The sequence below is a fragment of the Pseudophryne corroboree genome, chromosome 5 (assembly GCF_028390025.1).
Source record: "Pseudophryne corroboree isolate aPseCor3 chromosome 5, aPseCor3.hap2, whole genome shotgun sequence".
In the NCBI taxonomy this organism is placed as follows: domain Eukaryota; kingdom Metazoa; phylum Chordata; class Amphibia; order Anura; family Myobatrachidae; genus Pseudophryne; species Pseudophryne corroboree.
This window is the reverse complement of record NC_086448.1, coordinates 259,484,839-259,503,433: the sequence shown is the minus strand read 5'-3', so window position 1 is coordinate 259,503,433 and position 18,595 is coordinate 259,484,839. Positions and strand designations below refer to the sequence as shown.

Sequence of the window (18,595 nt, the reverse complement as noted above, 5' to 3'; positions counted from 1 at the left end):
CAGGAGCATGCAACATTCAGTTAACATGTTCCATATATGTGGAATACATTCAAATAAAATTGGTTGCTATCATAACAAAAATCAAACAACATCAAATAAGTCTGAGACTTTTTAAACAGCTTTGAACATCATTGGACAAAATTCAAACTTTCTCAAATCTTTCAAGAATTTGAGAATCTTCTGTCATTTTCTTGAACTTTCGCATAGATCCTACGGGTGTATTATGAGTTGCTGGCGGCCGGATCCCCGGTAGCCAGCATACCAGCACAAGGATCCCGACCGCCGGCTTGCCGACAGTGGGGCAATCGCAAATGAGCCCCTTGCGGGCTCACTGCGCTCTCGCCACGCTGCGGGCATGGTGGTGTGCTACACGTGCCATGCTATCTATTCTCCTTTCAGGGGGGTTGTGGACCCCCAAGATGGAGAAAAAGTGTCGGTATGCCAGTTGTTGGGATTCTGGCGCCGGTATACTGTGTGCTGGGATCCCAACAACCGGTATACTGAATACCACCTGATCCTACAACTAGTTGAAGAACTATTTTCTAAATAATTCTAGCATCTTCATATACAATATACTATTTTTTTTTTCAAAATTCAATGAGGATAGTTTTATAGATGACATCCAATAATAGCAATGATGCTGAGTCAGCTTAGCTAAATGTTGTATGTTTCTTATTTATTAAAAGGTATCTAATGCAACAGTCACTGTAAATGATGTACTTCAGTGGTTCCCAAACTTTTCTGAATCACGGCGCCCTAGAGCTTTGTATTCATGGCATCTGTAGGCCAAAAGTTTCATATTGAGAAATCTAGAAAGAAATATTACATTAATTAAATTCTGTTTATATGTCACCCTTAGGTTCAATTGTGTGGTGAGGGACAATATTTGATTATGTTTGTCCACAAATTATATTATATGATTGTCAGCCACTAGCACCAGTTTGCCTATTACATTGATCAGAATTAATTTCAATTGGTCCTGGACCACCAATCCAAGGCACCTCTGCAAGTGCCCTGGGGCATCACAACGTGCCTGGGCACACAGTTTGAGAACCGCTGATGTGTTTATTACTTTTATTGATATTATTAATATTATTTTGTAAAGTACTGTTCTTACTAGCATTACTATTCTAACAGAATCTTAAGAACTATTTTTTTTCACTTCAGAAGACATAATTTTTTAGGTTTTACTTTAATTATAGCAAGGTCAATTTTCTGTCTGACAAGTGCAGACATTTATGTCAAGATTGTAGATCTGCTCACATGAACAATTTTAACTCAAAATACCTTGAAGTATTTTGTATTAAAATATACTGCATTTATTTTTAGATTTTTTGGTAAATGGTGAATATAATTTGGCTTGTGCCAATCAGTATAAAATTAGATACATATTTCTTCTCATTTTTCATATTTCTATTAATGAGTAACTGCATTTACCAAATATGTTTTACTGCATTAATCATTACTTTGAGACACACTGATAATGTATTGTTGTTTTTTTAGATATATATACAGTCATTATTTTGTTTTCAACAGTGTCACTACTCTATGAAGAAGGCAGCTGCTTTCCTTGGTATTGGCACACACAATGTGTATTTTGTTAAGGCTGATGATCAGTAAGTGGATATGCAATTTAAACCTTCATTTTTTTAATTATACAAAGTGTTTGTAATTTTACAAAGTGTCATTCACATGCTTTATAAGCATATTCTTGACAGATACTTGCCTCAAAAAGAATGAGAGTTGGATGGTAGTTTGCATTTTCAATTATCATTGACTCTTGTGAATAAATTCATCAAAAAGAGTTACAATTTAGTATTACTTGTAAAAGTTTACAACATTTATGCACTTTTATCCAAATTGGGTAGAGGCATATATTTAAAGCGTAAAACCATTGTATTGTTATTAAAATGTAATGATCATTTAAAGGAATGCTAAATCCAAAAATGAAAATTTCCAGATAAGGACCATGAAAGTAAAAATAAATAGGTTAAGACTGAAGACTCGTTCCATTGCACAGTTAAAAAGAAAAGTATTATCTCCTGTTCCTTTTCAAAGTTAAAAATATTTCCAAATATTTAAGACAGAGTCCTACTGGAATGTGATGGAGGTCAAAGAGCTGCTAATGAACTCATTTGAACACTCTAAAAATCAAGTCTGCCAATATGTCAGTCACTTTGCCCTCTCTGTTAGAGGAGCATTTCCATAATAATCTGGTGCAGAGAAGCGGAAAGACACCAGAATAAGCATACTTGGTTAAATATATCACTCCAGTTATTTCATGTATATTATTAAGCTCAATAAGGAACATTGTTTATATACACAGTGCTCAAGTCAAATACAGGCTTTTTTCATATTTACACCCAAAGGACTTTATTGAAAGGCAGCAACTGCTTAAAGAAAAACTCTAACCACAAATATGCTTTGTTAATGACAACTTTCTCTGCCATAACTAGCAGAATGCTTAGGGTATGCGGTCTTCCCTCACCACAATGTTACAACTAGCCGACTAAAGAGCACCAAATGCTTGAAATACATTTTGCCAGTATTTATAATATGCAAATTGAACATAATAATAGGTTATTCTATAAAAAAAAGGTTGGGATATTGAACTAATAATCTAATTTCCACAAACACCATGCAGAGTAGCCACTTTTGTGTGTTAAAGATTCATTATTCATATTTGACCTTGTTTATAGTTTAATCCCACCACCCAAAATTACATGCATTGTACATATATGCCAATAGATAACCTAAATTGAAAGGTACTGGGGCACTTCATATAAACTGTCCTATCTGGTATCATGTTGCCAACTTTTCATTCTGCTCTTCACAATAACTTCCAAACATACAGTAACTGTTATTTGTAGCAGCTGTTTCCATCAGATGTGAAAATCTGCTATGTAATATAGTTACATTGCATGTCTTCAAATGACCTGAAGGCTTGCACCAAGAGCAAACCAATTCCTTGTCATCTCCTAGTGTTGGGTGCTGATGAAGACAGCTGTATGTGCTAAGCCAATATGTTGTTATCACAGTATGCATATGACCCCTACTGCATATGGTCTAAACTTGGACAGTCTTTTGGTTTGACAGTATAAATCCTTTTCTTTCTTTATGTTTGTTGTATTTGTAAAGAATTGTATGTTTTTTTACAGGCCAGGCTTAAGGTGGTTTGTATTTTGCAGGCAGTTTGTATGCTGGGAACATACTGTACATACTCAACAAAGGGAGCCTATTTAATGGTTTACCCCAACATAGTCCTACATTATTATCACTCTTTATCCAAGCACCCATAATAAATGCTTACTTTCCGCACTGAGATGATTAACAGTATTTCATTGAGATATTCAAGTTTTAACACCAGTTTGTGGTCCAAAAATTCAAAATTCAAAGTTCAAAATTTACTACTGCAATGTAAAAAGCTTACACTCATTATATAGGTTTCCTAACAAAATTACAAGTTCCCTAACTTAAATACTGGAGGTCAACTTTATCTCACTCTATTCCAAATTCTGGAAAAGTCGCTTTGATATCTAGAAAACATCCACGTTATTTCAGAGCAAACCTTTTGTGAAACATATAGGGATTACAAACAAGTGGGTGGTACATTCACAAAACTAACATCCCTGGCCGTCAAAGGGATAAGTCTCCACTTACACTCACCTCTGCCAGCAACTGAGCATTCTATACACACACACACACACACATCCCGGTAAGTACTTTTATGCTACAGTCTAACCGTAACCTCCCACACCCCCACAGCCTAACCCTCCCCCTAGTGCGCAGCCCTAATCCTCTGTACTTACCTCCAGGATGTGTTGGGATTGTGACCGACAGGATTCCGATATTGATTTTCTGACTGTCTGCATTTCTCAGAGCAAGATAGAAATGTGCCTGAAAAAGGAAAAACATAAATTCAAAGTCCTGTGTACTATAACTTGGGCACCATCAACTTTATTCATTCTGTTTCATTTTTCTCATAGAATACTGTTTTTTTACTGAATGTAAAAGTTAAAATTTCCTTGTAAAAATGTAGCGTAATACAAACATACTCACATTGTCATTTACTGCATTAAAGAAAACTGTCATAGTCCAAATGGAAATAAGAACATACGTTTTGAATTTACAGATGTTACTTGTCATAATATATCCATAATGCTATAAATTAGGTACTATAAAGGGGGGTACTCACGGAGAGATCCATGTTTACAATCTAAGCAATCTGACTAGATTGCTTAGATTTTAAGCATAGATCACTACAGCGATAGCGATGCGCAGCCTCGTGCATCGCTATCGCTGGTGCTAGATTGGCGTGCCGTGCAGGCCAATCTAGAACGTCACTCATTTCACCCGCTGGGTGAAATGAGCGGCCCCCCCGTCTCCCCCCGCACGCTCAGCACAGATCGCGCTGTGCTGAGCGGCGGGAGAGATGTGTGCTGAGCGGTTCGCTCAGCACACATCTCTCCCGTGCATAGGGCCCCTTAGTTGATAGGATCAAGATGTAAACAACCAATCAGAAGCAGCAGGATAGTTGTTATCAAAGTGTTTAAGAAGTGTTTCTGGGGATTGCATTCAAAACTCATTAGGTCACATATGCAGGCTGTACAACATTTACAAGAACACACCCTTATTAAACTCAATGTACCCCTCAGTACCCCCTTTTTGCATCTCCAGACATAAAGAGCTGCAAATGTTGGCTACAGAACAGTATAAAAATGCATGCAATGTTGTATACATGTGCAGTGTGGAAATGTACAGGTACATACTATTTGTGGTGCAAACAAAAGGTTATAACCACACTTACTGTAGTTACAGTTCTTCTATTCTCTTCCACACAGTTCACCACATCTCATGGCATGCATCTCCTCATCCTGCCCCATAGACACTTATTGTAAAATGTTTACAAACTGGTAACTTATTTGAAAAGCAAGCCCATTAGTTCAAAGCCCCATGCTAATGGGAGCTGATTAGTGCAGAACTTTGTATTAAAAAAGACAAATAAAATAAATAAATGAAACAGCAGCCCCGAAAAAAGTGATCCAGACTTTAGCGCTCATAGGGTGTCATTCCGACCCGTTCGCACGCTGCGGTTCATCCCAGCGGTGCGAACGGGTCGGTTCTGCGCATGCATGGCAGACTCAATGCGCAGGCGCGTCGTTGCTCAGTGGCGGCAGCTGCTGGGCAACGACGCCGGGAACGAAAAAAGCGGTCACAGCGCGGATCGCAAGAAGAATGACAGACGGGAGGCGGATGGGGGCGTCTACTCACCATTTTCCAGGCGTGGAGATCCGAACGCAGGCGTGTCGAGGTGTTTGGAGGGCGGATGTCTGACATCAATTCCGGGACCTTCATCGCTGGATTAATTGCACGGGGTAAGTAACTGCAGGGCTAGTGTTCTTTTACACAAAACTTTTTTTAGCATAGCAGGGCTGCACAAGGGATCGCAGCCTTGCTATGCTAAAATACACTCCCCCATAGGTAGCGTCTAGCTGATCGCACGAGCAGCAAAAAGTTGTTACGTGCGATCAACTCTGAATGACCCCCATAGTCTAGAATGATTACGGATAAGGGTCAGGTGAAAGCTCTGTGAGTGCCTTTATGCGGCAGCTACAGTATTCAGAAGCAGCACACCTCTCCAGTTCAGGAACAGATAGATCCCGGCTACCTATGCTTCTTACCTTACCTGGTGAGTGGTGGGGGCAGGGCCAGATGAAGGCTATGAGTGGCCCAGGGCACATCAGTCAGGGTGGCTCCTATTAAAGAAGCAGGCAAATGAATATATATGTGTGTGTGTGTGTGTGTGTGTGTGTGTGTGTGTGTGTGTGTGTGTGTGTGTATTTTTTAGAATATAAAATGTGTGAGCGGGTGCTTGTCACAGCTACTTATCGCTGAGTGCATCTGCTCCAGTCCACTGATCTTCTCTTCTGAATACTTGGTTTTCTACACCCAAGCCTTTAGATCTGCAGACATTTAAAGGTACAGAATCCTATGAATGTATGAATCCTAGTAATATGGGCCTAATTGCTAAAGTGCATTTTTTTTGCATCCCTGCGATCAGGTAGTTGCCGCCTACAGGGGGAGGGTGAATTCGGTGTGCAGGTGTGCGATCGCATGTGCAGAGAGCTGCACAAACAAAAGTTTGTGCAGTTTCTGCACAGCCCAGGATTTACTCTTCCAGTAAGATGATCGGGGCTGTAGCTGACGTCAGAAACCCTCCCTTCAAATGCATGGTCCCTCCTGCGCTTTTCTGGACACTCCCTGAAAACAGTCAGTTGCCACCCACAAATGTCCTCTTCCTGTCAGTCACCTTTGCGATTGCCCGTGCGATTGCTTTTCTTGCACCATCCCCTCGCTAACCGGCGTCCCTGTCGCTACGGACCGACGCCATTGCGCATTGCGGTGCACACGCATGCGCAGTTCAGACCTATCGCAGGCTGTACAAAAATGCAGCCTAGCGATCAGGTCTGAATTAGGCCCTATGTCAAGTGGTGGCAATATAATGCGTCCCAAAGGTTACCACCAAGAGACACATATTGGCATTGCATGGAGAGCCATGCAGTTTCGATAGGTATTCCTGGGAAGTGATTGAAGGATAGCTAATGGCGGTAGGCATGTCGATATCAGAGACTGCGTAAAAAGACTTGAGTTCAATTTAGGGGTTAAGGTGCCCCTAGGCACAACATTAATGGCTATCCCCCACCTGCCTAATTTTATTATTTTTATTGGTTGGTTATAAGCTCTCATTTGATGATAGCCAAATTAATAGAATTCTTTAAAAAAAATCAACTTACTAGGACATTTTTTATTTTTTATTATGTATGCAGAACATACAGTATTTACTAAGTAGGACAGGTGACAGGGGCAGTTTGTGCACTGGCTGTGACATTAGCATAAAGATGCAGTAGCAAAAGTGTTACTGCCAATCCACCCACCTCTAAATCAGGCCAGTATTCGTAAAATCCCTACCCCACCACCCAGATAGCAGTAATATACCCTAATAATATTAATACACCCCCACCCTAATAACAGTAATATACCCCCATAATGTTAATACACCACCTTCCTCTTAACATAACGCCCATAGATAACATTAGTACACCCCCAGTCTACATTGATATGCCCCCCTACACTTCCCCATATACTTACCTCAGCAGGAGGTAGACTACCTGGTCTCAAAAGACTGCAGAGCTGGAGCTCAGGGAGAAGGAGCGACAGTCACCTACAGGGTAAGGAGAGAGGAAAGGGTGGAGACTAGGGCAGGAGAAGCAAAGACATAGGTTAGATTAGATAAAGGGGCAGGGATTCACAGAGCATAGGGGGCGGAGTTTCCACCGGGAGGAGACGGAGCAGAGGCTTCTTCACCGCAGCCCATTGGTGGCAGTGAGAGATGAACAGTTTAGGTGGCACACTGACAGCAGTGTTGACCCTGATGATGGCACTAATGCAGTAGCAGCAACTGCGTGACCTCGGGGACAAAGGGAAAATTTCCTGCGGGGGGGGGGGGGGGGTCCCTTGTGCATGGGCAGCCTGGGCCTTAATCCAGCTCTGGGTGGGGCAGCATCTTCTACCTCTCAGACTATTTTATTTTGGTGTTGGATTGTGATATTATACTGTATATACAGTATAATGTTACTATAGATATATAAAATATTATATTTAAAACCCAACTCTGTATGCATGTGTGTGTGTGTTTACTTTGCAACTATTACATATGCATACTTATTCTATCTAGCGTAATGGCCATACAGTACATATTGACAATTCATGCACATCACTCTAGTTGGACATGCTTTCAAGTATAACTATTGAATATGAATGTGATCTTATGGTATTTACAGTCATTAAATCAATAAAATGTTATATATGACTTGCTATAATTACTATTATGTTCTAATATGGTCAATAAATATATGTAGAGATATATTATCTACATTATGTATATATTCAGATTCTTATGCCATTGAATATGATTTATTGATGGTTTTGAAAGCGTTATAAAGTTTTTATTTTAGTTTTGCCTTTATTGTAGTTTATTACTGTTTTAAGTTTAGTAATGTGGGGTTTATTAATGAATTTAAGTTTTCTTATTTGTTTATTATGTGTATTCATTAATTTATGCAGTTACTCGTGTACTATGATTATTAATAAGTCTTTTTTTTATTTTTTATTTAGAGGCAAGTTGATACCAGATGAGCTAGAGAAGCAGGTGCAGAAAACAAAGGAAGAAGTAAGTGGGCAAAAATGTAAAATTCTAATAAAGCTAACCGTTGTTGCCTTTTTAACTGTCATGCAGTTTAATTTAATATGTATTTTTTTTCTCATGTTCAGTTAAAAAACGAAAATCACAACATAAAACATACAGAAATGTTAAACGACAAGCTGAGCCTGAAAGAGGCATCAAAGTACCCACTACCGTGTATACCCTTAAGAATATATTTCACATACTGTATACTGATGTGTTGTTGGCTCTTTTGTTCTGTGTTTTTTCTTTGTGTTGAGAACATACAAAGAAGTTATTGGTTTTATATAGTACTAACAACCTAATAAGTAGCTCTAGTCAGTCACATAATATAAAACATAAAATAAAAAAAATAGTTCCTTGCCCAGAATTAGATGTAACTTAAATGAATTTAACTTAATGTAAATTAATAAAATTACATTGATTAACAAACTCAATAAAAAATACAATGGGAAATAAACTAAAAATTTATATGATAATAAAGGATAATGTAAATCGCAACAATCGGGTCTAACTATGTTAGTGTTAATTACACTGAAAAATAACTTAATGAATACACAGATTTCTTTATGAATACAGGTTGAGTATCCCATATCCATGTATTCCGAAATACGGAATATTCCGAAATACAGACTTTTTTGAGTGAGAGTGAGATAGTGAAACCTTTGTTTTTTGATGGCTCAATGTACACAAACTTTGTTTAATACACAAAGTTATTAAAAATATTGTATTAAATGACCTTTAGGCTGTGTGTATAAGGTGTAAATGAAACATTAATGAATTGTGTGAATGTAGACACACTTTGTTTAATGCACAAAGTTATAAAAAATATTGTCTAAAATGACCTTCAGGCTGCGTGTATAAGGTGTATATGAAACATAAATGTATTCTGTGCTTAGATTTAGGTCCCATCACCATGATATCTCATTATGGTATGCAATTATTCCAAAATACGGAAAAATCCCATATCCAAAATACCTCTTGTCCCAAGCATTTTGGATAAGGGATACTCAACCTGTAATATAAATGACTTCAAGTAGATCCACATGTATAGTGTTGTTTAATCTACTTATTTGGCCAATGGGCAAAATGATGTTGTAGTTTGCCTAATGGATCTTGCAACAATAGAAACCTATTGCAGTATTTATAAAGCTGAAAAAATACATCTGCAATGTTTTGTAAATAATTAAAAAATGTATCTCAATTTGAACAATATCTAGAACGAAAATGCAGTCTCAGTGCAGGAGCTGATATACAGTAAATACATGTGACAAGTCATTTAGTAGATTATGCAAAGATTTACAACTTACTGTAAGAACTGTGCATACTGTACCAAGGCTGAAACTGTAATGAAGGAAAACAGTCACATATGGAGGTTAATGATCCAGACGGGCGGTTTTGGCGTAGGGTTCATAGTGAAGATTCCCAGTGGGCCGATGTGCATGTGGGCCCTATTTTGTTTGTTGACATGTGAGTGGTGGTGATGCCGCCATGGTTACATGGTATACCTCTGGTGCTGCCCATGTGAGGTCACTTCTACACATTTTTCCACTTTCAGTTCCCAATCCACCCCTGGAAGCAGATCAGGGTCGGGAGTCCTAAGCAAGCATTATAATATCTATGGGTGAATCCTAAATATACAATACCCAGACAGACCAAAGCGAATAAGACAAGACTGCTGCAGGAAAAACACAAGAATGGGGAAGAACCATCAAATGTCTGCTTGGTAAACAAGTTCATGGTCTCAGCATGGACTTGAGCCTTCAGCAGCCCCCTTCCCCTTCCCCAGGTACCCAGATGCCCCCAGACCTTGAAAGAGTATGAGGAATATCAGAACTAAACCATGTACACTAAAGATGAAACAACTTACTGTACCTATCCAGAGGTTGTTGCTGCAGCAGCAGAAATCACTGGGAAAATGGTGAGGTGGCAATTTTCCCAGGATATTTGCAAATGTGCCATAGAGGAGTCACTGGGAACATGATGTGGATGCCATATTCCCGGAGACCTGCACATTCACAGTAGACTCTGGTACAATGCAGAGTCTACTGCGCTGCAGAAAGGAAGGGTCCCGCACAGAGCTGCACATCTTAAAAAGAGAGAGCATGGATTTACCACAGCATCTGTTCTAATTACAATGAACCAAAGGAGGAGGTTCTGATGTAGAGAGCAGTGGCACTGTGAAAATTTACAGAAGGTTTAACATGCAAAGCTATTTCTCTCCAGTGTACCTATTAAAAATATATAAGGTTTAAATGAGTCAAATATTATGGGCCTAATTCAGATTTTGGAGCAAATAAAAAAGAATATATGTGCACCTTTGTATAACCATGTTGCATTACAAGTGGACAGATTTAAAATTTGATTTACAGTTAGAAAGGGATGTATCCTAGCTTAATTATAAATTTCATTGTACAAATAAAGCTGCCCAATAATTGTTTGCAAGATACAAAAGCAGCCAGTGTTCTCCCTGCATGCATTTGCACACCTTGCATTGCAACATGGGGCCTAATTCAGACCTGATCGCAGCAGCAAAATTGTTTTCTACTGGGCAAAACCATGTGCACTGCAATGGGGGGGGGGGGCAGATTATGATATAACATGTGCAGAGAGAGTTACTGTAGGTACACACTGTACAGTTATCTGCCAGATCTAGCTGGTTGGAATGGGAATCTGGTAATGGATGAGAGCAAATGACAATAGACCATTTGCTCCCGAACACTGAAAAACGGCCAAAAACAGTTGTCATGCAAGTTGGTTAAATTTGCGTTTAACCAATTTGTCTGAACAACAGGTTTTGTTTGTTTTCCAGTGTTTGGGAGCAAATGGTCGATTGTCATTTGCTCTCATCCATTACCAGATTTTCATTACAACCAGCCAGATCTGGCAGATTATCTGCCAGATAATTGTATAGCAGGGCTGGCCAAACCGGTCCTCGAGATCTACCAACAGTTCACATTTTCCAGACCACCTAGCTGGTACACAGGTGTAGTCATTACTAATTAAGATGTGATGCATTCATTCTTAACTGACAATTATACAGATCTCCAGGAGGCCTGGAAAACATGAACTGTTGGTAGATCTCGAGGACCGGTTTGGCCAGCCCTGTTGTATAGTTATTACCTATCTTTAGATGTGCTTTAGATATGGGTGGGTTGTGTTCAAACTGAAATCTGAATTGCAGTGTAAAAATGAAGCAGCCAATATTTACCCTGCACAGAAACAATATAGCCCATCCAAATCTAACTCTCTCTGCACATGTTATATCTGCCCCACCTGCAGTGCACATGGTTTTGCCCATTGGAGAAAAATTTTGCTGCTGCAATCAGGTCTGAATTAGGCCCATGGTTCATTCTGGGAGCAACATTATTTTCTCCTTTTTCTCTTTGCTCCTAAAGCCCAGTACTCACGGGCCGATCAAGGAGAGATGCGTGCTGAGCGAACCGCTCAGCACACATCTCTCCTGCCGCTCAGCACAGCGCGATCTGTGCTGAGCGTGCGGGGGGAGACGGGGGGTCCGCTCACTTCACCCAGCGGGTGAAGTGAGCGACCCGCTAGATTGGCCTGCATGCAGGCCAATCTAGCAGCGGCGATAGCGATGTGCGGGGCCGCGCATCGCTATCGCCGAGGGGGCTACACACGGAGCGATCCTGCCGATATTCTAAGCAATCTAGTCAGATTGCTTAGAATATCGCTCCGTGAGTACCCCCCTTAACTCTGAATCAAGCCCTATGTAACCAGATAGGTCAGATAAGTGTTGCTCAGGGCAGTGTGTAATACTTAAAATTCCCTTTCAACTACTCTATATACTGATTTGAATTGTACATTTTCTAAAACACACAAAAAAAGATTTTTTTTTCTATTTTTACCAGTTAATATTGCTCTAAATATAATGCACTTATTGCTCTACTCCTGCACTGTTAATATTGACATTACATGCCGCTCAAATTAAAGTAACACATTTCAGAATCCATTAGTAACTAGAGATGAGCGCCTGAAATTTTTCGGGTTTTGTGTTTTGGTTTTGGGTTCGGTTCCGCGGCCGTGTTTTGGGTTCGAATGCGTTTTGGCAAAACCTCACCGAATTTTTTTTGTCGGATTCGGGTGTGTTTTGGATTCGGGTGTTTTTTTCCAAAAACACTAAAAAACAGCTTAAATCATAGAATTTGGGGGTCATTTTGATCCCAAAGTATTATTAACCTCAAAAACCATAATTTACACTCATTTTCAGTCTATTCTGAATACCTCACACCTCACAATATTATTTTTAGTCCTAAAATTTGCACCGAGGTCGCTGTGTGAGTAAGATAAGCGACCCTAGTGGCCGACACAAACACCGGGCCCATCTAGGAGTGGCACTGCAGTGTCACGCAGGATGTCCCTTCCAAAAAACCCTCCCCAAACAGCACATGACGCAAAGAAAAAAAGAGGCGCAATGAGGTAGCTGTGTGAGTAAGATTAGCGACCCTAGTGGCCGACACAAACACCGGGCCCATCTAGGAGTGGCACTGCAGTGTCACGCAGGATGGCCCTTCCAAAAAACCCTCCCCAAACAGCACATGACGCAAAGAAAAAAAGAGGCGCAATGAGGTAGCTGTGTGAGTAAGATTAGCGACCCTAGTGGCCGACACAAACACCGGGCCCATCTAGGAGTGGCACTGCAGTGTCACGCAGGATGTCCCTTCCAAAAAACCCTCCCCAAACAGCACATGACGCAAAGAAAAAAAGAGGCGCAATGAGGTAGCTGTGTGAGTAAGATTAGCGACCCTAGTGGCCGACACAAACACCGGGCCCATCTAGGAGTGGCACTGCAGTGTCACGCAGGATGGCCCTTCCAAAAAACCCTCCCCAAACAGCACATGACGCAAAGAAAAAAAGAGGCGCAATGAGGTAGCTGTGTGAGTAAGATTAGCGACCCTAGTGGCCGACACAAACACCGGGCCCATCTAGGAGTGGCACTGCAGTGTCACGCAGGATGTCCCTTCCAAAAAACCCTCCCCAAACAGCACATGACGCAAAGAAAAAAAGAGGCTTTTTACTGATATTTGGTGTTTTGGATTTGACATGCTCTGTACTATGACATTGGGCATCGGCCTTGGCAGACGACGTTGCTGGCATTTCATCGTCTCGGCCATGACTAGTGGCAGCAGCTTCAGCACGAGGTGGAAGTGGATCTTGATCTTTCCCTAATTTTGGAACCTCAACATTTTTGTTCTCCATATTTTAATAGGCACAACTAAAAGGCACCTCAGGTAAACAATGGAGATGGATGGATTGGATACTAGTATACAATTATGGACGGGCTGCCGAGTGCCGACACAGAGGTAGCCACAGCCGTGAACTACCGCACTGTACTGTGTCTGCTGCTAATATATAGACTGGTTGATAAAGAGATAGTATACTCGTAACTAGTATGTATGTATAAAGAAAGAAAAAAAAACCACGGTTAGGTGGTATATACAATTATGGACGGGCTGCCGAGTGCCGACACAGAGGTAGCCACAGCCGTGAACTACCGCACTGTACACTGGTTGATAAAGAGATAGTAGTATACTCGTAACAACTAGTATGACACTATGACGACGGTATAAAGAATGAAAAAAAAACCACGGTTAGGTGGTATATATTATAATAATAATACAATTATGGATGGACGGACTGCCTGCCGACTGCCGACACAGAGGTAGCCACAGCCGTGAACTACCGCACTGTACACTGGTTGATAAAGAGATAGTAGTATACTCGTAACAACTAGTATGACACTATGACGACGGTATAAAGAATGAAAAAAAAACCACGGTTAGGTGGTATATATTATAATAATAATACAATTATGGATGGACGGACTGCCTGCCGACTGCCGACACAGAGGTAGCCACAGCCGTGAACTACCGCACTGTACACTGGTTGATAAAGAGATAGTAGTATACTCGTAACAACTAGTATGACACTATGACGACGGTATAAAGAATGAAAAAAAAACCACGGTTAGGTGGTATATATTATAATAATAATACAATTATGGATGGACGGACTGCCTGCCGACTGCCGACACAGAGGTAGCCACAGCCGTGAACTACCGCACTGTACACTGGTTGATAAAGAGATAGTAGTATACTCGTAACAACTAGTATGACACTATGACGACGGTATAAAGAATGAAAAAAAAACCACGGTTAGGTGGTATATATTATAATAATAATACAATTATGGATGGACGGACTGCCTGCCGACTGCCGACACAGAGGTAGCCACAGCCGTGAACTACCGCACTGTACACTGGTTGATAAAGAGATAGTAGTATACTCGTAACAACTAGTATGACACTATGACGACGGTATAAAGAATGAAAAAAAAACCACGGTTAGGTGGTATATATTATAATAATAATACAATTATGGATGGACGGACTGCCTGCCGACTGCCGACACAGAGGTAGCCACAGCCGTGAACTACCGCACTGTACACTGGTTGATAAAGAGATAGTAGTATACTCGTAACAACTAGTATGACACTATGACGACGGTATAAAGAATGAAAAAAAAACCACAGTTAGGTGGTATATATTATAATAATAATACAATTATGGATGGACGGACTGCCTGCCGACTGCCGACACAGAGGTAGCCACAGCCGTGAACTACCGCACTGTACACTGGTTGATAAAGAGATAGTAGTATACTCGTAACAATTAGGATGACACTATGACGGTATAAAGAATGAAAAAAAAACCACGGTTAGGTGGTATATATTATAATAATAATACAATTATGGATGGACGGACTGCCTGCCGACTGCCGACACAGAGGTAGCCACAGCCGTGAACTACCGCACTGTACACTGGTTGATAAAGAGATAGTAGTATACTCGTAACAACTAGTATGACACTATGACGACGGTATAAAGAATGAAAAAAAAACCACAGTTAGGTGGTATATATTATAATAATAATACAATTATGGATGGACGGACTGCCTGCCGACTGCCGACACAGAGGTAGCCACAGCCGTGAACTACCGCACTGTACACTGGTTGATAAAGAGATAGTAGTATACTCGTAACAATTAGGATGACACTATGACGGTATAAAGAATGAAAAAAAAACCACGGTTAGGTGGTATATATTATAATAATAATACAATTATGGATGGACGGACTGCCTGCCGACTGCCGACACAGAGGTAGCCACAGCCGTGAACTACCGCACTGTACACTGGTTGATAAAGAGATAGTAGTATACTCGTAACAATTAGGATGACACTATGACGGTATAAAGAATGAAAAAAAAACCACGGTTAGGTGGTAGGTATATAATAATAAATAATACAATTCTGGTCGGACGGACTGCCTGCCGTGTGCCGACACAGAGGTAGCCACAGCCGTGAACTACCGCACTGTACACTGGTTGATAAAGAGATAGTAGTATACTCGTAACAATTAGGATGACACTATGACGGTATAAAGAATGAAAAAAAAACCACGGTTAGGTGGTAGGTATATAATAATAAATAATACAATTCTGGTCGGACGGACTGCCTGCCGTGTGCCGACACAGAGGTAGCCACAGCCGTGAACTACCGCACTGTACACTGGTTGATAAAGAGATAGTAGTATACTCGTAACAATTAGGATGACACTATGACGGTATAAAGAATGAAAAAAAAACCACGGTTAGGTGGTAGGTATATAATAATAAATAATACAATTCTGGTCGGACGGACTGCCTGCCGTGTGCCGACACAGAGGTAGCCACAGCCGTGAACTACCGCACTGTACACTGGTTGATAAAGAGATAGTAGTATACTCGTAACAATTAGGATGACACTATGACGGTATAAAGAATGAAAAAAAAACCACGGTTAGGTGGTAGGTATATAATAATAAATAATACAATTCTGGTCGGACGGACTGCCTGCCGTGTGCCGACACAGAGGTAGCCACAGCCGTGAACTACCGCACTGTACACTGGTTGATAAAGAGATAGTAGTATACTCGTAACAATTAGGATGACACTATGACGGTATAAAGAATGAAAAAAAAACCACGGTTAGGTGGTAGGTATATAATAATAAATAATACAATTCTGGTCGGACGGACTGCCTGCCGTGTGCCGACACAGAGGTAGCCACAGCCGTGAACTACCGCACTGTACACTGGTTGATAAAGAGATAGTAGTATACTCGTAACAATTAGGATGACACTATGACGGTATAAAGAATGAAAAAAAAACCACGGTTAGGTGGTAGGTATATAATAATAAATAATACAATTCTGGTCGGACGGACTGCCTGCCGTGTGCCGACACAGAGGTAGCCACAGCCGTGAACTACCGCACTGTACTGTGTCTGCTGCTAATATAGACTGGTTGATATTTAAAGAGATATTAGTAGTATACAACAATACTATACTGGTGGTCAGGCACTGGTCACCACTCCTGCAGCAAAAGTGTGCACTGTTAATTAATATAATTGTACTCCTGGCTCCTGCTAACAACCTGCAGTGCTCCCCAGTCTCCCCCACAATTAATTATAAGCTTTTAATTTATACATTGATGACTGTGCAGCACACTGGGCTGAGCTGAGTGCACACAGACTGAGTCACACTGTGTGACTGACTGTGCTGTGTATCGTTTTTTTTTTCAGGCAGAGAACGGATATAGCAGAGAGAAGTGAACGGATATATTATATTAAATAAAAGTTAACTAGCAACTGCACTGGTCACTGACTGTGGTAAACTAACTCTGTCTGCGACTCTGCACAATCTCTCTCTATCTAATCTATCTATCTCTATTCTAATGGAGAGGACGCCAGACACGTCCTCTCCCTATCAATCTCAATGCACGAGTGAAAATGGCGGCGACGCGCGGCTCCTTATATAGAATCCGAGTCTCGCGATAGAATCCGAGCCTCGCGAGAATCCGACAGCGTCATGATGACGTTCGGGCGCGCTCGGGTTAACCGAGCAAGGCGGGAAGATCCGAGTCGCTCGGACCCGTGGAAAAAAAAGTGAAGTTCGTGCGGGTTCGGATTCAAAGAAACCGAACCCGCTCATCTCTATTAGTAACATAATAAAAAGTTAAAAATGTAACCATTATATTTACTTTCCCAAAAGCTGCAATCTTTCGGCACTGACTGATGAAAGTGCCAATCACAAATTCCAATGTAATTTTACAAGATTTATAATGCAGGGAAAGGAAAGTGAATCTGAATAATGTCTTACTGACAGAAGTACAGATCATGCAGTGCAATCCATCAGCGAGAAACCATCTCATTACTAAGTATGCTCATTATTGAGCATTGCCAAATGTAATGTAAACATTTTGGTAAGCTTAATTGTAGCTCCCGGTAACTATATTCATTGTATCTTTGACTGCAGCTTCATTAAATTACTAATTTTGAAAAATGAATTTCTTATATGTAAAATATATGTTTTCAAAAGAAATTAGTTCATAATACTTAATAATATTAGCACCATTTTTTTGCATAAGTAACTAGATAATTTGCAAGTTGATTTTGTTATGCATATGCAAGCCAAATGTGGGTTGGCCATGTACTGTACAAAGTACATGTGTTTAGTCCTCCTTTGGGTGCCCAGCAATGGTAATTATGGTGGCCCCAGGAAGGGGTGGATTGAAATGGAAAACCAGCCTGACAGAAATTTTAGGGGAGGAAGCTTTAATGGGGGCAGAGTCTTTCAAGGGGGTGGGGTCTGTAGAGGGGGTCAGGATTCCTCCTCATAGGGCCTGATTCTGATTTTTGTTACGTCTTTCTCTGCAGTTGTATCTGCAACTTTATGCTAATACCCAGTGCCAGATTAAGGTGTGTATGGCCCTGGAGCTGAATTTCTGAAGGGCCAATTTTGTGCTGCTACAGGAGGTATGACCAGTGAACGTAGCTCACTCACTGTCATCTTCCTCCATATCTGATTGCTGTCCCCTCCACATCTACTTGATTACTCCCTTGAAAGCTGTTTCATTGCCCCATCCCTGCATATCTCCCTGATTGCCCCCTCCATAGCTCTCTCATTGGCCCCTCAAATGGTCTCTTATTGCTAATTCCCTCCATATCTCACCGCCCACCACATAGCTTTTACTGCCCCATCACAGCTCACTCTGCTCACCTCACACATCTTCATCACACCTCACTGATCACCTTCTCAACTTGCTGCTTCTTCACTGCATACACTGCCCCATCACACCACACTGCTCACCTCGCAGCTCACTCTGCCACAACCTCATCTTAGTCTACTCCCCTCACACCTTACTGCTCCCCTGCAGCTCACTACCACCCTCCTGCCTCATACTGCCTCATCACACCTCACTGCTCACAACCACTGCTCATTCTAGTCCCCTCA

The 18,595-nt window shown here is 40.9% G+C and overlaps 1 protein-coding gene across 2 annotated transcripts in view; it reads left to right on the top strand.

Moving 5' to 3' along the window:
• Positions 1-18,595, top strand: part of GADL1 (glutamate decarboxylase like 1) — a 604,742-nt gene that overhangs the window by 323,739 nt on the left and 262,408 nt on the right. For both annotated transcript variants that reach the window (XM_063922280.1, XM_063922281.1), the window contains exons 7-8: positions 1,537-1,616; positions 8,176-8,230. In XM_063922280.1, coding sequence (XP_063778350.1) covers positions 1,537-1,616; positions 8,176-8,230 — 135 coding nt within the window. The remainder of the gene's footprint in view (positions 1-1,536; positions 1,617-8,175; positions 8,231-18,595) is intronic.